Source organism: Podarcis filfolensis, assembly GCF_964270895.1.
Source record: "Podarcis filfolensis genome assembly, chromosome: 2".
Lineage (NCBI taxonomy): Eukaryota > Metazoa > Chordata > Lepidosauria > Squamata > Lacertidae > Podarcis > Podarcis filfolensis.
Window position 1 is genome coordinate 124,550,161 of NC_139605.1, and position 21,982 is coordinate 124,572,142.

At 44.9% G+C, this 21,982-nt stretch overlaps 1 protein-coding gene and 1 long non-coding RNA gene across 5 annotated transcripts in view; one reads left to right on the forward strand and one right to left on the reverse strand.

Moving 5' to 3' along the window:
- Positions 1-15,975, reverse strand: part of PBX4 (PBX homeobox 4) — a 40,811-nt gene extending 24,836 nt beyond the window's left edge. For all 4 annotated transcript variants that reach the window (XR_014544750.1, XR_014544751.1, XM_083599867.1 and 1 more), the window contains exons 1-2: positions 15,767-15,975; positions 2,211-2,284 (exon numbers count right to left, since the gene is read on the reverse strand). Coding sequence is in view for 2 of the 4 variants with exons in the window: in XM_083599867.1 (XP_083455993.1) it covers positions 2,211-2,284; positions 15,767-15,960 (268 nt within the window). In the remaining 2 variants the exon portion in view is untranslated. The remainder of the gene's footprint in view (positions 1-2,210; positions 2,285-15,766) is intronic.
- Positions 15,976-16,534: 559 nt separating this feature from the next.
- Positions 16,535-18,934, forward strand: LOC310756191. Its single transcript, XR_014544752.1, has 2 exons — positions 16,535-16,869; positions 18,283-18,934. It is a non-coding gene; the product is annotated as an uncharacterized lncRNA (long non-coding RNA).
- Positions 18,935-21,982: the final 3,048 nt, after the last annotated feature.

The window sequence follows — 21,982 nt, forward strand, 5'->3', positions numbered from 1 at the left end:
ATACAACTAACACATACACTCCAGCCTAAAAGAATAAACTGTCAGCTGAGAAGCTGCTGTGTCCCATCTCACCCCAGCCGTCAACAGGCAAGTTACTCTCTCTCACGGCCTCTGTCATACAGGGATAATAATGCTGGCTTACTTTACGTAGCTCGTGTAAGGATTAATGAATTACCGTGTAATGTAGAATGAACACAGTGCTATTACTAATTATTGTTAGGGAAAGACCTCTTTAAATATTATGTCTTTATTATTGTTTTCTCCACTATTATCATGTAAATAGGTGTGGCTTCATCGAACTTTAAGCTGCACTGAAGAAAGGAAAAGCTTCCCCACTTCAACTAAAAAAAGGTGTGTGGAAAAGAAATGGTTAAACTGGGCTGTAAAACTGTCACCATTGAGTGGAGATTACCACAGACTTCTGCGACACAGACAGAGAGCTGACCCACGAGGCACCATCAGTTTGCACCCATGCAAATTACACTGAAATGAACAGTGCCTGGGCAAGAAGAGCTCAGCCATACCCTTTCACCACTCCCCACAAATAAAGGCAGTCGAGTTTCCCGCATTTGGGGAAATCGCAGGGGTCAGCACACCCACAGTGCAGTGGAGGAGCCTCACCCTGGGAAAACCTCCTTCATGATCAAGGAATCTCCCCGGCCAGGTAAGGATACCACTCCTGTTCATCTGAGGGAGGCTTGTGCAGCACTGAAGCACAAGGATGTAGTGTCTGTGGGTCCAAGAGACTAAAGAGTCAAAATCAGAAACGATATCCATTATTGGGTGAGCAGGTGCAAAGAAGGACAAAGGCCCTGTACCTTTGGCCGTTGTGCAAAAGTGAGAGCTTCAGAAGGTACAGCTTCTCTCACTCCTGCATTACTAAACGCTCCTGCTAACATCCCCTCTTCTACACAATTATTTGAAGTAAAGAAGCCCTGGCTACTTTTGCATTTGGTCCATATACCAAGATCACTTGCATGTTAATCCTGTACAGATGGGAGACGATCCCAACCACAGTCCTAACCCTGCAGGGAGCCACTTGCTTGGGGGCAAACAAAAATTTATTCTAGGTGAGAGTTGGCCAGATCTACTGCTCATGCCTCGCTCTGGCATACAGGAATATGGAGACAGGCTGGAAAATATGTTGTACTCATCTGCAAGCATGCATGAATTATTTACTGAAAAGGCAAAGAACAGTGTAAGAGAAGTATAGTTCACATGAATTTTAGAAGACTGCCCGCCAGTCCAGGTTGACAGTCAACATTATCTGTCATTCACAGATCTTTGTGTCATGACATCTGCGATTGCTGTAATGGTTGCATGCCAGACCCAGCATAAAAAGCATCACCTGCCATTACCAAGCTGATTATGTTATTCTGAATATTATGCAAATTACATTCATTATGCAGAAATTAAATTATACAAATTAGCCACAGGTCTCTAGAGCAAGACATTTCCACTGTGGTCTTCCATGTTCAACAAGTTGCCTATCCCATAAAAGAGGTTTGTCTACAATCCAAATACAATCAACTCGGAAGAATAAATACAATATGGAGGTCATCAAAGTAGAAAGAAATATTGAGAAATGAATGGTGTTTGTCACCAAATAGCTGATAACACTGGGTGGCTTCAAGCAAAAGCCATTCACTTCTAGAAAGTTAGCATGAAGGGAGGATGATGTCTTGATATCTTGGCTAATGAGAAATGTAGCATACATGTAGCATAGGGGGTGTATGTGTTTAGATAGTCAAACAGCCATCCTTCATCTTTTTTTAGTACATACACTAGTTCAAACAACATACAAGTATTTTACAAGAATGCCTGGATATTTTCAATTTACTAATTTAGGTCACAAGCCTACACAGAAAGCTTGGCTGCTAAAATCCTAATGAAGTCAATGGGTTTAAACAGCGACTCTCTGAAGAGATGTACCCCAAAGTCTGTTCTGTTTTGTTTTCTAAATTGGTCCTATTTCTTTTCTCTTTTCCTCTTATTTGTGTGTCATCTTAACTCTGTGCACTTGTAATTATGTATTTTTTATCTTTCCATAAAGAAAGGACATGTACCCCAAAGTCTCACTGATATCAGCTTGTGGCTGGAAGGCTACAGTGAATTAATGGTAAATTTAGCACTTAAAGACAGTTGCAGCAGCCCATGTGCCAGAAAGATTAGTTTTCAGAAATGAATTTTGTATAAAAATACCAACACACCTGTTTTTTCTTTAATATCGCACAGCACACTGAAGAGAGCAGGTTTCATTCGGTGGCAATTCAAGGCATGTTTCCTGAAAAGGAGGAGGGGGAAACAGGATGAATGGCAAAGGAATATAACAGATAAGAAAAAGAAAAAGGTATAACAAAGAAACAGGCAAAACATTCCATTCAAAAGCCACAGTCCACATTGCACCAGAAAATTGCTCTGCAAGGTTCATTTACAGTCTGAAATGCCCTATTGCCTATACTAGCTAAGCACCAGGAAAGTTAAACTTGCATAATTATACAGATGCTTGTGTATTTTAAGAGCATATGGGAAGCCTCAAGGCTATATTCCACATTAGCATTCTTGCACTTCCTTTAACAAGGCAGCCTGCTTCAAAATGAGGAACGCTATGTAAAACCACAAAAGGAATATTTAAGCATCCTGCTGCTTAACTCTGCACCAGCAAAGCCACAGAACTGTCAGAATCCCAATCTATTATTCACTCACAAAACACAAGAGTGAAAGATCGCTCTACGAGTCTTAAAAAACAAACACTACAGTTGATATACAGCGGCTAAAGTCTTCACAGACCCTCTAACTCAAGGGTGTCAAATTCAATGGACAGGGGGAACAAATTCCACGTTCAGGGGATGCCCAGGAGGCCTGCTATTAGTTCTTCACTAATAAATGTCACTTCCACCCGAGTCCCCAATTTCACCGATGTTCTTCACCAAAATCAGTAAAATCAGAAGTTGTGTCAGCAGTTCTGGCAACTTACACAGCATTTATAGCCTGAATATGAGAGCACAATGGTGTTCTATTTTGCCATGCTGTGTCCTGGAGACCCCAGGAGCAAATGAATATATGAAACTGTCTTACATGGAGTAAGAGCATTGGGCTATGAACAGCCTTCTTACCTGCAAAGTGTTTTCTATTAAACAAGGATGTAAGCACCTATCACCAGGCACAGGCTCTTATGGAGTGGTGGCCTCCTGCACTGTTAGTCTCTGAAGGGCCTGACGATGTCTCTGAGCTGACGCTCATACACAAACTACAAAATAACTCACTCAACCACCACACTGGCCAAAAAACAAAGGTCATGTAGCCCAATGCCCTGCAATGCAGGAATCTTATCTACATCATCCATGACAGATGTCCATCTAAGCTCTGCTATAAACCCCCAAGAAAGGAGGGTTCACTACCTCTTGTGGTAGTCTGTTCCACTGTCAAATAGCTCTTACTGTCAGAAAGTTATTCCTGGTGTTTAGTCGGAATCTCCTTTCTTGCAACTTGACTCCATTGGTTTGGGTCCTCCTATCCAGAGCTGAAGAAAACAAGCATTTTCCCGCCTCCATGTGAACAGCCCTTCAGATATTGAAAAATGGCTCTCATATCTCCTCTCAGTCTCCTCTTAACCAGGTTAAACATATCCAGCTCCCTCAACTGCTCCTCATAAGCCTTAATCATTTTGTTTGCTCTCCTCTGCACACCTTCCAGCTTGTCAACATCCCTCTTAAATTGTGGTGCCCAGAATTGGTCACAGTATTCCAAGTGTGGTCTGACCATGGCACAAGACTATGAATTCCCTTGATCTGGACACTAGACTTCTGTTGATGCAGCCTAGAATAGTGTTTGCTTTTTTTTTTGCTGCTGCATCACACAGCTGACTCATGTTAAGCTTGTGGTCCACCAAGACCCCTAGATCCTTTTCACATGTACTGCTAGTAAGCCAAGTGTCCCCCATCCTATATTTGTGCATCTGGTTCTTTCTGCCTAAGCGCAGAACCGTACATTTGTCCCTACTGAAATTCATTTTGTTAGCCTGAGCCCAGTTCTCCAGTCTGTTTAGGTCATTTTGAATTCTGATTCTGTTTTCTGCAGCATTAGCCACCCCTCCCAGATTGGTGTCATCTGCAAAGTTGATTAGTATCCCCTCAATTCCTTCATCCAAGTCATTTATAAAGATGTTGAAGAACAACAGGCCCAGGACAGAACCCTGTGGCACCCCACTTGTCACTTTTTTCCAGGATGACAAGGAACCATTAATGAGTCCTCTTTGGGTTGGGTCAGCTACAAATTCACCTAACCGTTACCTCTTTCAACCCACATTTTACCAGCATCCTCACAAGAATATCATGGCGGACTTTGTCAAAATCCTTACTGAAATCAAGGTACACTATGTCCACAGCATTCCCCTGATCCACCCAGCTGGTAACACTATTTTAAAAAAGAAAGAAAGAAGAAAGAATAATAAAGATTTTTTTATTAACAAATTTTAAAAATCTGTTATGCAAAGTAGTGTGCTAGATAAGAACTTACATGTTTGGGGTGGGAAGGGGAGGCAAAGCAGCCCGTGGAAGGAAGCAGCCAGCAAACAGCTTCTGTACATGTGAGCGTCTTCTGCTGCTGCATGACTCAGCTGATTCGTGGGGCAGAGCAGCAGCAAAAGAGGCATGTCTTCGGCATCACAGCAGTGCCAGCCTGCCAGATGGAGATGTTAGGTGCTACCAGACAACTCCACTTGCTCGCAAAAGGCCGATTGCCGGTCATGAAATGTGACTGGTGCCTGGTTGGTTTTGAACACTGCCACCACCCTTATCTGCCCAACAGAAATGAGGAACCTGTAGCCGTTTAAAGGTTGTTGTACTGCAGCTACCACCAGTCCCAGGCAGCATGGTCAATGCTTAGGGATTATGGGAGTTGTGGTCCAGCAGCATGTGGCAACCAGTTTCCCATCACTGTCTTAAGCTACACCCAAATGCAAGTTTTCTTCTGAAGCAAGCATTAATATTTGCTTTCCGCTTCCCTGGACAAAGAATTCAGAAACCAAAACGCACTGTTCTGATGATATCTACCATCACTACAGCTGAGCTCCTGGCTGCGTGAACATGTCTCTCGAGAGCAGGAACTTCTGCATTCATATCAATATACAACATCCTAAGATATAAATGGAGGCTTTTTATATATTAGTCATGGCATATACAAGTACCTCTATTTATATCCATAGGCAAGGTGAGAAGACATGGATTCTAATGAAACAACCACCTGTCTAAGCACAAGCTATGAAAAATTTCTTCAAATACAAAATTAAACTGTACATGGATCATGTTCCTTCAAAACAGAGTATCCAAGAGTTACAAATAGACATGTGAAGACCTAGGGGGGAGGGGGAAATCTAGAAAAAATGGGGGGGTCTGCTTTTCCCAGGCCTTCACATCTCTAGATCCAAGTTAGCATTGTAATGTTTTCTCCAAAGATTCATTCCCCATGCAAAAGCCACGCAAGCACAAAAGCAGCCAAGAGAACAGACAAGCAATTGATTGGTCTCTGATGGTTACAAAAGCGCTTCCCCCATATTAAAATGCCCTTTCTCATACCCTGTATGTGCCATTTTTTGACAAATGCTTCACAAAGCACCTCGCTCCACCTGGTACCTGGCAACTTCAGCATCAGCTCAAAGCAGATCTCTTTTGAGGTCAACTCCACAGACCAGCAAGCAAGACTTTCATTTCCTTGGAACACCAGAGTCCCCAGAGAAACTGCAGGTGCGCCATTTGCATGGGTGATAAATACAACTTCCTGCCCTGGTCAATGGCCAGGCCTCACAGGCTCCTGGAATCTTGTTATCTATTGGCATGTGGGAAACAGGCAGTGTTTTCAAACTTTCAAGAAACAGCTTGTCTGTCAAAGAACTCCACGTTTCTGCCATGGTCTGCCTAACCACTACACTTGCAGAGGATTCTGGGACATTTCCTAGGGCAGACATTGCTTCTGAGATACTGGCCAAATCCATGGGGCCTCATGGTCACCAGCATGGTCACCTTCAGAGCAAGTGCATGCTCTGGAACCGACCCTTAATTACCGGGAAACACTAGCGATGGGCAAACTGTCTTTTCTGTTACTGAACATTTCATTGAGGAACCCCAGATAAGATTCTGGAAAAGAAATCTGAAGGTTGCCCAGAAAACAGTTTGAAAATCATGGGATTATTGTGTACACAAATTTCAGGTCAAACCAACAGCCCACTGCTAAATGTCTTATCTCCAACAGTAAGCCAGCCGAGAGTGCTTTAAAATATAATGCTACAGAACAAACAGGGCAATTTTTATTTTGCTATACAATATTTGTGGACTACTTTTCAATCATGCGGATTCTCAAAGTAGCTCATAATAATAAAATCAGATTCATAGTGGATTATACTGCCATCACAATTTTAGATTTGGAATACCACGAGCACTCAGAGGCACATGTGGCTGTGGCTCTTATGCTGCTTCGCTGTCAGTAATGTCCAGCCCCCGAGAATCCAGTGCATTTAGGGCCACCTTCATCATACTGTCTTGTCCACAGACTGTACAGTGGTACCTCGGCTGAAGTACTTAATTCGTTCCAGAGGTATGTTCTTAACCTGAAACTGTTCTTAACCGGAAGCACCACTTTAGCTAATGGGGCCTCCCGCTGCCGCCACAGCATGATTTCTGTTCTCATCCTGAAGTACTATTTCCGGGTTAGCGGAGTCTGTAACCTGAAGCGTATGTAACCTGAAGTGTATGTAACCCGAGGTACCACTGTAGCTATTTCTGCTAAGAATCTAACTTAATCTCCAGGCTCTCATGGATGGAATGTGAGGTTTCTCTTCTGTTATCTGATGTTGCATTCTTTACTTTTGCTTGGTATTTCATGCTTTTTGGTTTTAGATACCGGTACGTTTGTATTCTTATTGCACAACACTCTGGGACTTTTTGTGAAGGACAGGTAGCAAATATTATCTATGATAATTAAATTGCCTAACCTAATTGATGGACATGGGGAGTGGCTGGGGAAACCCAGCCAGATGGGCAGGGGAAATTATTATTATTATTATTATTATTATTATTATTATTATTATTACTACTACTACTACTACTACATTAAAACATTGGGCTCCACCATATTCCATGAATATAATAATGCAACAAACGGCAATACACCACCTTGTTTTTATATTGCTTTTCTATTAAGGCCAAAACTACATATCATGTGCAAATACAATCAGCTGTAGTCTGCTGCCTGGCAGCCCTTTTGTTTTAAGCACCACTTCAGGTGGGCACCATTCATACTGAATAAGCAAGGGGTGTTACCATGTCCCAGTCTAGCTGTTCTGCTCCAAATCTCCTTGCACTTAGAATACATCATACATTTTCAACCAGGAAGCGGGTCGTCATGGGGTGGAGTGGGAGGATTAATATTTAACTGGCACCACAACCTTCAGGATATGTCAGGTTGTAGCTCTAAGTGCAGCCTTGCACATCTCATTAAAAAAATTCCCAAGTTGGAGCAGTCACAGCAGATCAGTGACAATGCACCAAAATCAATGCAATTGAAAGCCAGCCTCTCTTTTATGCAGGGTAAGAATTTCAGACTGCACCACATGAGACTGCAGAAGAGCAAGGGAGTGATATTTCTGAAGGTTCTCATGTAGAGTATGTTCTCTGTATGGGAAACTAGCACAGCAGTGAGAATGTTTTAGTGTAGAATTCCTCTCCTTGGTCTAGTAGTTCCCCATTTGCAGGGAGCTTCTTACATAGAAAGTTTGAAGTGGTGGAGTCCAGTTGTACCACCAGTGTTGATATATTTAACAGAATCATATGCTGATACTTTTCATGGGCAGCGCTACTTCAGGCTGAAATTTGTGTTTTTCATGTCCCCCTCCCAAGAGCTTCCTATACAAACAAATCTAGCATGCCAGGAGGATGGATTCAGCAAAGCTTTCTCTAGGATTTATTTCAATATGTACAGAAGATGGGGAAAGTGGGGGCATTTAAGCAGGCACCCCTCCACCAACACTCTGAATATATAAATTGGCCCCAAGACTCTTGGAAGAAGAGACACAACAGTTAGAGCAACTGAGGCTGCAATCTTATACACACTTATCTGGAAGCAAGTCCCACTGAACTGAACTCAATGGGGGCTTCTTCTGAGCAGACATGTATAGAATTTCACTTTGAAAATACAAAGGAGAAACAGTGGGCCTTCATGCTACATGGTCCATCCCCAAAATCATTTGGCTAAATAAAATTATTACATTAAATGTTGCCTTAGTAAGCAATGACAAATACAAATAAACCATCGCTATCAGATTTCATAAAGTTCAAACTCAGTATAGAGATCCGTCAATGAATAATATTGAGCTCATAAATTAAACTCTCCAGAACTTGCTTAAATACTCAATGGTAGCCAAAGTTCATTACTCATTCTTGGGACAATACTCTTCCAGGACTTCTACATTAATCCCATAGTTCTACAATTTCCATAGCTGAAAGACTATACAGGAAGCCAGCCCACTTACTCCTGTTGCAAAATTTCTAAATGCAGGGCTGCTTTTGAAGACCGTCTGCAAACTACAGTTAATTCAAAATACAGCTGCAAGACTGTCAACTGGAATTAGGCGGCAGAACATCTCTCATTAGTGATTAAACAGCTGCATTGGCTTCCAACTCAGTTCTAGGCACAATCCATGGTGCCAGTTCTTAGCTTTTAAGGCCTTCATGGTTTAGGACTACAGAAGAATCATCTACAGTGGTACCTCAGGTTAAGAACTTAATTCGTTCTGGAGGTCTGTTCTGAACCTGAAACTGTTCTTAACCTGAGGTACCACTTTAGCTAATGGGGCCTCCCGCTGCCACTGCGCCACCACCACACGATTTCTGTTCTCATCCTGAAGCAAAGTTCTTATTTCTGGGTTAGCGGAGTCTGTAACCTGAAGTGTCTGTAACCCGAGGTACCACTGTATCTCCAGCCAAGTCTGCTGATACAGTACAATGACTGATATTTTGGGACCCTTCTGCAGCACTTGCAAGCAAGGACCACCTCACCCAGGGAGGTTTGACTGAGACCTACCTTGATATAATTTCTGCACTGAATATCTTTTTATTTTCACAGGTCTTTCAAATGTGAAACTGTACCCCTGATTATTGATTTTATGCTGGTCTTTTTACCTACTGCTTTTAGAGTTTATTGCTTTATTTTTATTGTGGTTTTATCTGCCCTTCTTCTGAAACCTGTCCTACTTTTTTCTTTAAACAGTTGAGTAAGTTAGGCTTCTTAATCAACAGATTTTAAACATTTTAAACAAATGCACGTTACAACGGGGGGGGGGGGTTTCAAACAGCCACCTCAGCTTTAGTTCAATGTCAAATCCATACTTGATTTTTGTGTATAGGGACTTTTGAAATTTAATGATGTTTTAAAAATATTATACACCAGAATACTTAGGTATCTGCCACCCTGGAAGGCAGACTCTTTAAACAAGAAAAAGAAAGAATCTTACATTAGAGTAAATTCATTCAACATTCCACAGCTCACAGCAGTCATCCAGCCCAGTCTAACCTAACAGACTTAACAAAACATGGCACAAATTGCCTGCTTCTATTGACATTCTGTTCCTCGAAGAGGTGGCACCCTGCTGAACACAAAAGGTAGTAGTTTGTGATTGCACAAAAAGTCAAATGCAAAGATCCAAGTACACAACATAACTTTACTTCCTCTGGCAGAGTGCAGGTCTCAAAGGGCAACACAAGCAGTAACATTCTGAATACAAGCAGAGGGTTCAGACTGCTACCAAGCAAGGTTCGCTCCAAGACTCAGATTAATAAGACTGGCCTTGACTGCTGTCAAAGAGGCAATAAGGCTGCCAAGTGGAACATAAAGATGCCGCCCCCCCCCCCAGTAGGAGAGTTCCTACTGACCAGGAAGTGCAAGAACCAATAACAGTAGATTTCTGGCTTTGTTTTAAGTGCTGAATTTCTTATTGCTAATACAGTGGCACCTCGGGTTACATACGCTTCAGGTTACAGACTCTGCTAACCCAGAAATAGTGCTTCAGGTTAAGAACTTTGCTTTAGGATAAGAACAAAAATCGTGTTCCAGCGGCGCGGCAGCAGCAGGAGGCCCCATTAGCTAAAGTGGTGTTTCAGGTTAAGAACAGTTTCAGGTTAAGAACGGACCTCAGGAATGAATTAAGTACTTAACCCGAGATACCACTGTACTCACAATACTTCATAGGGAACAGTAACAAACTGTTATGAGATGTAGCAGCACTGGAGCGTTCTAGTAACACTGAGACTTGTAGTAGTGTAGTCAGCCCACATTACATGGAGTGCTTGGATTTTGTTCCATAGGTACCTTTACACCCAGCATTGCAAACTTCAGGCCAGTACATGGCTCTCCTTTGACCAGCCAGGCTGAAGTTTTCCTTGCACAACTAAGAATAAATGTCAGTATATGCCTGTAAAAATCTTTAAAAGCAATCCTTGAGGACAGGTACCTGTCCGCATGCACCTGCTCATGTAGCTTTTCAAGTTACTGCACTAGTTGAGCATCCTGGTGTATTGCTGCACAAGTGTACACTACGACTCATGGTGCTGCACCTTGCAGTTAATCCTTTCTGCATTTCACCATGCACAGCAAATCAAAGGAATGTAGAAACTGGCACATGAATGAACTGAGGAGAAAAAGAAGGAACACACCACTGCACGAAGGAGGAGAGAACATCTAAATATGTATCCACGGATAATTTAGAATGTAAACTGGGAAATCGTTTTAGAGAGCAAATATACAGAGTGCTACTTTGTTTTACGGTGCCACAGATGAAGATTCTAAGCTGTCAAGATGAATAAATTAAAATTTAGTGTACCTTAGAGGTTCTCTTTTCATGTTTCTACATGAACAGAAATATTAACATAACCCAATACTTATACCTCAAATGTATCTGCTGTACACTGGCATTACCCCAGAGCTACTGCTGCAAATGCATAAAGGCTTCAGTCCTAAGGCCACTTATTAGGCCATAAGGCATACTAAGTTCAATAGCTTACTTCTGAGTAAGCATGGCAGAGGGTTACACCAAAAGAACAAATTACACACAGAGATGTACACACATATATACACCTAGGCATCCTAACCCAGCCTGGGTCCACAGTTGAATGTATGTGTTTTTGTTTATGGGTCCTCCTATCATTGGATGATTCCACCACATCAACAGGATGGGAATTTATTCTTGGGTTCAAGCAACACACTTCCACAGAATTCAATTCATGATGGAGCTGCACACTGCACAGAGCAAATATTTTGCTTCATGTGCACTGATGTTTCTTGCAGCAAACTCTCAAATTGGAATTTTGGCACCTGTGCTTAAATAATCAATGTGTTCTATTTTATTATCAATGCAGAAGAATTACTACCAAATCACATGCAGCATCAGGGCAAAGTGAATAACTGGAATGATGCTAATTCCTTTTGCTGTGCTCTTCCTATATCAAGCTTGTTACCTCCCATAATTAATTTTAGTCCCATGAGAAAAACACAAGAGAGGCCACTGCGCTCCTAAAAAGGATGCATTTCTCAAGCCAGCATCTCATTAAACAGAATCACCTTGGTTTTCTTGTGTTCATAACAATGGCATAAGTAAAGACAATAGGTTCTAAGATACTTTTTCACACAGAATTCTGCCATAAACGCACCCTCTTATTCAGGTCAAGATGTTTTTGTTTTCTACATCTGCACCTATCAAAGTGGTGGAGGCACAGAATATTGCCTCTGAAAAGCTGTGTTACAGATTGCTATGACTAGTTCATAACCTTACTTTTTAGACTGTTTACAAAATAAATGCTCAAAAATTCAGCATAGATAGTTAGCACCTTTTGTCTCCCAGCAGTAATGCAGTAATCCAGCCCTATATTACTATTTAGAGCAGGGGTCAGCAACCTTTTTCAGCCGTGGGCCGGTCCACCGTCCCTCAGACGGACTATATTTTTTTAGGAGGGAATGAACGAATTCCTATGCCCAGAGATGCATTTTAAATAAAAGCACACATTCTACTCATGTAAAAACACCAGGCAGGCCCCACAAATAACCCAGAGAGGCATTTTAAATAAAAGGACACATTCTACTCATGTAAAAACACGCTGATTCCTGGACCGTCCACGGGCCGGGTTGAGAAGGCAATTGGGCCGCATCCGGCCCACGGGCCTTAGGTTGCCTACCACCGACTTAGAGGGATAACAATACTAGACCATTATTGCAGAACATGTCATTCTGTTGAAAATTCAGTGGCATAAATGCTTAGAACCATAGAAGTGGAAGGGATCCCTAAGGGCCATCTAGTCCACAATGCAAGAATCTCAACTAAAGCATCCCTGACAGATGGCCATCCAATCTCTGCTTAAAAACTTCCAAGGAAGGAGTATCCATCACCTCCCGAGGGAGTCCCTTCCACTGTCCAGCAGCTCTTACTGTCAGAAAGTTCTTCCTAAAGTTTAGTTGGAATCTCCTTTCTTGTAACTCGAAGCCATTGGTTCAGGTCCTACCCTCCAGAGCAGGAGAAAACAAGCGGGCTCCCTCTTCTATGGGGCAGCCATTAAGATTCTATGGGGCAGCCGTTGAGATTTTTATATGTTTCATATCTCTGTTAGCCATTAATGCCTCAATTCAACACAGAATTAGACACACTTACAGCTCCTGCCAACCTAGCAGTTCGAAAGCACATCAAAGTGCAAGTAGATAAATAGGTACTGCTCCGCCGGGAAGGTAAACGGCGTTTCCTTGCACTGCTCTGGTTCGCCAGAAGCGGCTTAGTCATGCTGACCCAGAAGCTGTACACCGACTCCCTTGGCCAATAAAGCGAGATGAGCGCCACAACCCCAGAGTCAGCCACGACTGGACCTAATGGTCAGGGGTCCCTTTACCTTTAAGCTCAGTCCTGTGTGTGTTTATTCCAAAGTGTGTTGCCCTCTTCCATTGCACTCACATCCTAGTAAGTGTTCTTAGGGACTCAGCCTTAAGCTCATCAATCTCAGATAGCTTAAGGGCAACTAATTCTGTGCTGGCTTGTAGCCAGTGACTTTAAGGGTGATGTTCCCGTGAGCAGATAGGTTTAGGTAGTTCTCTAGGAATAACTAAGGAACAAGTGCCTTACTTCTGTATTGTTTATATGATCTTCATATACAGAAGTACACCCTCCACTTTCCCCCCCGCAAGGGAGATGTTCAGTTTAGTCCTGTTAGAAGATTAATCTGACTCACCAAAGGCTACCAAGGAAGTAGCTACAGCACTTACAAACCAACTCTTGGGTAAAGAGTTTCATCCTGGAACAGCCAGGAGTGGAGGGCAGATGCACACCTATATAAATAAATAGGAGCTTGCAATCCTGCTCCCTGATTTCTTTTAATTTCTCTGTCAACAAAACTAATGCAAGATAAAACTATATTATGAGTTTGTCCTATTGAATGTACATTGCTACAACTGTCCAACAAATATGGGCCACCTGAAGGAATTGTGAATTGCTGTTTCAAAGTAAAAAAGTTATGTATAACTTAGCAATATGCTTATTTTAGCCCCCAATGTACAGTATGGAGGAGCACAGCATTTTCTGTGGTGAGTAAACAGGAATTTGGTATTTGTATCAAATTGCAAGGAAACACATGATGGGGCAAAAATGTTCTTTTGAAGCTGCGGGACAATTTATATGAATTGCCACCACAGAGAAGACCAATTCTGACAGACAAAAGTGGATTGCTGACTTTTATATGCCCTGAATGAATTGTACATGGTTGCTTCAGCTTACAACTCAACCCACATTTACAATGCCACAACTCAATCCAGGATGGACAAATAGTTGATAGTCAGCAGATGCCACTTGACAGCACTTGTAAGCAGCCACTTGCCCAGTCACCTACAGCAAGTTAAGAATCAACTCCAGGCTACCAGGATGAGAAGTTGTTTCTTGTTGCCATTTGGCCACAAATGACTCACATAGGCAAGTGCAGACAAGGAAGTTAGTAAACATGTTTTGAGCCTAGTAACTTTTGTAAACTTATTTGCAAGGCAGCTGTATAGTTCTACCCAATTCACATTCTCAATGTACCAAGTTGGCTACATGAAGTGGGTCTTAGCAGAGTGGAGCAATGTTTGTGTTTATGGGCCATAATTTTGCTTGGGTTACAGATCAAACACTGCACAGAGGAACTAAGCAGGAATCCAAGAAGATGCAAGGGTTCCTCCCTCTCCTCTTTCAGACCAGTCTATTTGTGTGTCTTTACTAAGCAGAAAAATTATAATTTATGTTTTTAAACTCATTATTACACAGAAATTTCATTTAAATCAATGGAACTGCAAAATAATTTTCTGCAAACTCTTAAGGCAAAGACCATGCAACTTCATGGTCCTGTGCAGCACCCCAGCACATGACCTACATGACCAATGCAGAAATCAAAGTAATGTATTGAAAAAAACATAGGTATAAAAAGAAGTCAGTCACTATTCTCCCTACCTTATGCTGCCAGCCATTTGCAAAAAAATGCAGGTAATCTGTAAAATGGATGCAAATACAGTATGTTCCTCAATGTCAATGCATCACAGGCATAAACTAAGTAAAAACCATTCTCCTGGGATGACTCTTCAACAAGTTGCCAATTAATAGCTGTCTGGCCACAAATTCTTCACAAATGTGGGGCCACAGATAATCCACCATCTTATTTTGGTTCCTCACTCAACAAAGGCAAAAAGAACAACAAAATAAATGCAACCAGCAGGCTGCATCAAATCCCTGACCAGATTTTTCATTAGCGGGTATCTCAAGTAAGAAGCACAATATAAGGATCTGATCCAAAGCTATCAATCTTTTCCTTCTTGAACATACCATAGGCTTGTTTGCACTTACACAGAGTCCCTGTTCCTTGCAGACCTGCCCAGACTTGCTGCAAGTTCACTATTAGCCTTTGCTGTGATGCCTCATGGCCTGCCCACTGCAGCTACTGACCATGGTACCGTTTAAATAGCAAAACTATCTTCCCGCACCGCAATATATTATGCTAGAATTGCTTCTGCCTTAGTGAGCAATGGAGAAATAGCACCAATCCTCTGTAACTTGGGGTCTGACTCCTCCCTAACTAGGCTACACTCTTCCCCGACAAAGAATTATTCTCTCTTTCTTATACCATTTTACCAAGTCCCATTTAGTTCCCATCTTGCCTGCGAAACTAATTTACACATTGTTCGGGGCACTGGGACTCTTAGGTCACCTGGTGATCAACCTACCATGGGAGACCATTACAGATTATGGGATCCTTGACCAGATCCCAAGGGAAAGGCCATCTGTCACCAGACCAGGCTAGTCAGCAGCCCAAGACACTACAGAGATCACTGCATCAAGCTTCACACCTGACATTTTCAGGTGTGCACCTACAGATGCAGAGCATGAACGGAACAGGCTCGCGGTTCAGGACGTACCGAAGCGGAGACACAAACTGCCCGAGGAGTTTGGGGGCTTCGGGGCCGCGGTGCCTCTCCTGCTTTCCTCGGAGCTCAGGTGCTCCTGCCATAACCTCCCCCCCCCGGGAGGGGGGCTTCCCAGCCCTTTTGTCTATGGATTCCCCGCTGGATCTCGGGGGGGACCCTCGCGCAAAGGCAAAGTTTCCGTCTCGCTCCCCCCGCCCGGCCTGGGCCCGCCCCATCTCCCGCGCCCCCCGCCCGGCGCCCGTCCCAAGCCCGGCAGCCCTTCCCTCAGGCCAAGGCGGCGGCGCCCCCCCCTCACCTGGCCTGCGCCTCGTCCAGGCTCTGGTCGGTGATGGCCATGATCTGCTGCAAAATGTCCCCCGTGTCCTGGAGCCCCGGGGGCGCCTGCGGCGGGGGCGGGCCCGGCGGGGCGGGCAGCCGGTGCGGAGGGGGCTCTCCGGCGCCTCCCGGAGGGGGCTGCAGACCCGCCAGGAGCCGCGACGCCTCCTCCATGGCCGGCGGGCGGCGAGCGGAGGCGCCTCAGGCCGGCGGTTGTGCGGCCCGATCCCCCCCCCCCCGGTGGCGGCGGCGCTGGCTCTGGCGGACGCGCGACTGGCGGCGAGCAGGCCCCGCGACCCTGGCTCCTGGCGCGCGCCCCGCCCCGCCGCGCACGGGCTCCGCCTCCGCCGCCTCCTCGCCCGTCGCCCCGCCAAGCGGCAGCCCCAGCAGCAGCGGCGGCGGCGGCGCGTCTCCTCCCGCTCCCCCTCCCCTCGCGCGCCTGCCCTCCCAGCGTCCCGCCCCCTTCGGGGACAAAGCCAGTCTCTCGGCGGCCGCAGCGCCATCGCCGCCTCCCAGGGAGAAGGGGCGGGGCCGCGCCCAAGACGCCCTCGCTGACTGGCTGCCCGGCCCGCCCGCCCCCCGCCCCATCTTGGCCCTCCGGCGCCTCAGGCGGGGCAGTGGCGGGATCCCTTGGGCGCTTCTCCGCCCGGCGCCGCCCGCCCCGCCCCGCCTTCCTGGGTCTCCCGCGGCCCCTCCGGGGGTCGCCCGGCTGGTCTCCGGGCTTCGTGGAGGCGGCGGGCGAGCGGGCGAGCGAGCGAGGAGGGGAAGCAGCGGCCCCGAAGTCCCGGGGGGGCCCAAGAGAAGCGCCTGGCGGCGGGAGGCCGAGCCAGCCCTCGCTCCGCCTGGACCGAAGGCGCAGATGCAGGCAGGACGCTGCTTTCCTGTCCTCCTCAAGGGCCCGCAGGCCAGCCATGCAGGGCAGAATCGGGACCCGGGTCCATCCCTCACGAGGAACCCTGCAAAATGCACTCAGAACTCTGCATAAATGAGAGAACTTCCCGTGCCCAGTGAGGGAAGGCAGGATAACTTTTTGAAAATGAAAACAAATGGGAAATGCTCCTCATAATGGAAGATGTTTGATAGGTATGTGCCACATTCTGGATGATTTGATACTCCCTCTCTATTTGTTATTACTCTGCCTTCCTCACCCTGTGACAGATGGCTCCACAGAAGAAAGCCATCGTGGCCCGTCTTAGCATCTCTTGCAATATCACAGAGATTCATGCAACCACTTCTGCAACCAGGTTGTGACCATCACAATGGAAGTTGTGCTCCCTAAAATAAATAAAGTCATCATTTGTGTGCATGCATATATATTCTGGGAATCCATGCTTTGACCCATGCACCACATTTTTCTCTCTGCCTTTATTCACAAAACACAGAGTTTCCATCATTCTAAGCTTCAGTTACACTCTTCTCTGCACATGGTATTTTACCTCCCATACTGGTCACAGAAACATTGAATCTTCGAGTTGGAAGGGATCCCAAGGGTCATCTAGTCCAACCCTCTGCAGTGCAGGAATCTGAGCTAAAGTGACCATCCAACCTCTGCCTAAAAACCTCCAAAGAAGGAGAGTCCACCCCCTCTCGTGGGAATCTGTTCCACTGCTGAATAACTCTTAGAGTCAGAAAGTTTTTTCCAAACGTTTAGTCAGAATCTCGTTGCAACTTGAAGCCATTGGTTCGAATCCTACCTTCCAGAGCAGGAGAAAACAAGCATGCTCCCTCCCCCATGTGAGAGCCCTTAAGATATCTGAAGATGACCATCATATCTCCTCCCAGTCTCCTCTTTTCTGGGCTAAACATACCCAGCTCCTTCAAGGGCTCCTCATAAGACTTAGTTTCCAGACCTTTGATCATCTTGGTTGCCCTATTTACACTTTCCAACCTGTCAACATCCAGATCAAGGGAAGTCATAGAACATAGCAGTTCTATGACTTCCCTTGATCTGGACACTAGACTTCTGTTGATGCAGCCTAGAACAGCATTGGCTTTTTTTGCTGCTGCATCACACTGTTGACCAGGGGTTTGCAAGGTTTACCTCGCCTGGGCCAATTCACTTCAGCGGCGATCCCTCCGTGGGCCGGATCATGCGCGTGCATGCCCCCGATTTCTGGCAACTGCGTCTGCGCAGACACAATTTCCTGCACTGCGGAAGCAAGTCCCTGTGCCGCGCTGCGCCGGTTTAGCATACCATGTGGGATCTCGCCAAGAGGGAGGTTTGGGGGTGGCTTGTGGGCCAGTTAAATGACCCCCGTGGGCCGCTTGTGGCCCATGAGCCTTAGGTTGCCTACCCCTGCTGTTGACTCATGTTAAGTTTGTGGTCCACCAAGACCCCTAGATCCTTTTCACATGTACTACTAGTAAGCCAGGTGTCCCCCATTTTACATTTGCGCAGAACCTGACATTTGTCCCTTCAGAAATGCATTTTGTTAGCCTGAGCCCAGTTCTCCAATCTGTTAAGGTCATTTTGAATTCTGATTCTGTCTTCTGCAGCATTAGCCACCCCAATGGCTCAGGGAGAGGACAGAACCCTGAGGCACCCCACAAGTGAGAGCCCAGGAGTCTGAACACTCATCCCCCAATACCACTTTCTGAACACGGCCCAGGAGAAAGGAGCAGAACCTCAGCCCCTCTAGACAGTCCAGAAGGATGTCATGGTCGATGGTATCAAAAGCTGCTGAGAGATCCAGCAGAACTAGGAAACAGCTTTCATCTTTGTCCCTAGCCCACCGAAGATCATCGACCAGCACAAGCAAGGCAGTTTCAGTCCCATGGTGAGGCCTGAATCCCGATTAGATGGGATCCAAATGGTCCGCATCCTCCAGGTATGAGCAACCACCCGCCGGTTCAGCAACCACCCGCTCAATCACCTTGCCCAAGAATGGAAGATTTGAGCCGTTAGTTTATTTTGTTCAATTATTTTAGCATATTGTTATGGTTGAAATAAAAATAAAATAATAATAATAAATTGTCCAGTTAGTAGCTCCTTATAGACCAACTAAGTTTGTTCTGGTATAAGCTTTTGTGTACATACACACTTCTTCAGATACCTGTTGTAAGTCATTTGAGTGTCATATTTGGGCAGCAGAGGTGGGATAATTTTTTTTCATAAAGAAACAAAATTATACAAATATAGAATTGTAAAGATTTTCTAGTACCATTATTTATTAATGTGCTGCTCTTTGTAGTTCCAATGAAGGCTTGCTTGTTTTCATTGACTCTCAACTTCTGTCTTCTTGTTTCCTCTCTTTCTTTCCTTCCTCCATTTTGCCTAGATAGTCCGTGCAAATTTGAACCATGTTTTACAGCTCTCACGATTTTCAACCTATTAATTCTGTGCTGGATTAAATTTTGTACATTTTGTTGTTCAGTGTGGTTCAGTAACATTTGAATTCAGTCCCCCATCCCCATTTATAAATACACAGAAGCTCGCTCGTTTTCCTATCCATTCATACCAACTCAGACCCAGTTATTATAGTAGAAATGGAAAAAGCTAACTACTACATACATGAAGGTTTGATTGATTGAGAACATTACTTGTGGTTATTGTTTTCCCTGTAGATTTGAAGCTTGAGTCAGTTCAATCAATAAATGCACCAATATTAATAGGGAGGCACAGCGCTCTGCCTGGAAACCAAACATTATCCTCTGCAAGGAAGCCTGGGGAGTGCTGGGAACTCGCTCAACAACTGCATCTGCTGATTCCTTGAAATTTCCACAGATGAATATTCACAGATTTTTAGCTCAAAATGGTAAAGGCCACAGCGGCAGTCCTGCACACAGGCTGCTGACATCCCACTGAAAATGGAAGTTAAGCAAGCTGTGTTCATATTTAGACAATGAATGTTACAGTGATTCAGCAAAAGTACTCCATATATAAGATTTATGAGTATCACAAAGAGGAAACATTCTGAGTTAAATTGCTTTTTACATGGGAGTAGGAGAGAGAGCAATAGCCATAATTTCAAACTAAATGTATATATTCAATTGTGCTCACTGGATATAAGCAGAGAACCTGACACTCCTCGGTGCATTACAGCACCTGATATTAAGGCAATATGAAGTAGCAGCCGCAACACTGCCAAGAGCTACAGGAATCATGAACTAGACAGGGTGTTTAGCTGTCTGATAGGGGTAATCAGATGGGTTCTGTCACAGAACAGCTCTTAAAAGTATATTCTTCAAAGATGTTTCGTAAGCTTGATGACAGGCTGGACAGTCGATGTTAAAAATACCAAAAGGTTCATTTATATAATACCTATGCTGAAACCATTTCTAGATCAGAAGCTGCTTGCCTGTTGTTTGGGAGAATAATATTCTGCAAGTGAAAATAGGACCTGCTCTCTATATTTTGGATAGCTGAGGATACATAATGCTCACTGGTGATCAGTCCATACCCTGCCTTTCCCAACCTGGTGCCTTCCAGATATTGTTGGACTACAACTCTCATCTGTCCCAGCCAGTGTGGCCAATGCTGTGTGTGTGTGTGTGTGTGTGTGTGTGTGAGAGAGAGAGAGAGAGAGAGAGAGAGAGAGAGAGAGGGGTCACCAGGCTGGAGAAGGCTGTGCTAGACCCACGAAGACACCTGCCTGCCTGCAGTACCAGATTTACGGATAAGCTAAACAAGCTATAGCTTAGGGCCCCACTCACTTGGGGGCCCCCAAAAAACTCATAAAACAAAACAAAACTGGATGTACATTTCCAAAATATAAGATAAAAATAAAATAAAACCTACATACAGCAACAGTGTTTTGTGTTGTGTAGGCTCCTGTGATGTAAGTAATGGGCCCCACCTGCTAGCCTGCTCCCTAAAATACCGCTGGTTTGTTGTTGATAAAGCACAGCTGGACATATAAAGGGCCCCATTACCTTCAGTAGCTGAAGCAGGCTTCCTCAACCTCGGCCCTCCAGATGTTTTTGGCCTACAACTCCCATGATCCCTAGCTAGCAGGACCAGTGGTCAGGGATGATGGGAATTGTAGTCTCAAAACATCTGGAGGGCTGAGGTTCAGGAAGCCTGGCTTAGGGCCTCATCAAACCTAAATCCGGCCCTGCCTGCCTGGATGTGTCCATGGAAGAAGAATCTGGCCAGGGAGAGTGAGAGAAAGAACCAGGAGGTTTTGGAGCTAGCTGGCAAGAAGAAGGCTGCTCTACCCTGCCTCTTCTTAACACTTGGGGGAAGTCGCTGGGGCCGGGGGGGGGGGTGGAGCATGAAGCAATACATTTTAGGTTTCAACTAGATTGCTGTGGTTGGGGGAGGTTGCTGACACATTGCCTGAGCACCCGCTGCTGTGCCAGCACAGACATCTGATCCTATGAACTCTGTATAGATATTTCAGAAACCCATGCAGGCTGTGAGCCCATTCCTACCCTTGGGCTAGGGAGGGAGGGGAAGAAAAAGTCCAGGAAGAAACCTAGCTGTTTTCACATCTAACAGAGCAGCACACTGTTAAGCGGAAGATCAAAACTTGATTGCAGCAATGACTTGCTCTATTAAAATGTATCATAACCTCCTCCAAGGTAAGAAGGTTCAGAGCCCAGGGAGTGATGGTGGGACAATAATGAGTGGCCAGAGGGAAAAGAGGGAGAAGACTGGGAAGACTTTTTCGCTTGGAAAAAGCTCTGGAGAGGAGGGGACTTAGGCAGCTGTGCGGAGGCAGGGACTTTTAGTCTCAGCAACTGATGCATGGAGTAAGACCTACCAGGGATGAGCTGCTATGCTCATTAGGCCTGTCACTCTGCAAAATCTGTGAAGATCCTGGTTTTGCTAATAAAGAGTTGAGTCCAACTTTGAGCGGTGTGATTTACTGCTGGCTCTGCTGGACAGTAGGGGTTCCTGTGAGCAGGCTGCATGGACCCCAGAGGATTGGGGGGGGGTACAGACTCAGAAAAGAGGGAGATACAGACACACTCCCCAAGATGGCCAAGTACTTAGTCCCTTTCCTGGCCCAGTAACATTTTGTCTACACTCATATAACATTTCCTTTTAAATAAGTACGGCAGTTTTTTTCATATTTTTTTTAATGCTATACCCTTTTCACATAGTGGAGTGGGAATGATATACATAAACCACCTTTTCCCTGCTCACAGATAATCATGTCTCTACTGGATAATGAAATGAAAAGGAATTAAATTGTAGGGCAATAGTTCACATGGATACTGCTGAGGGAGCAGGGAGACCTATCTTCTAGTC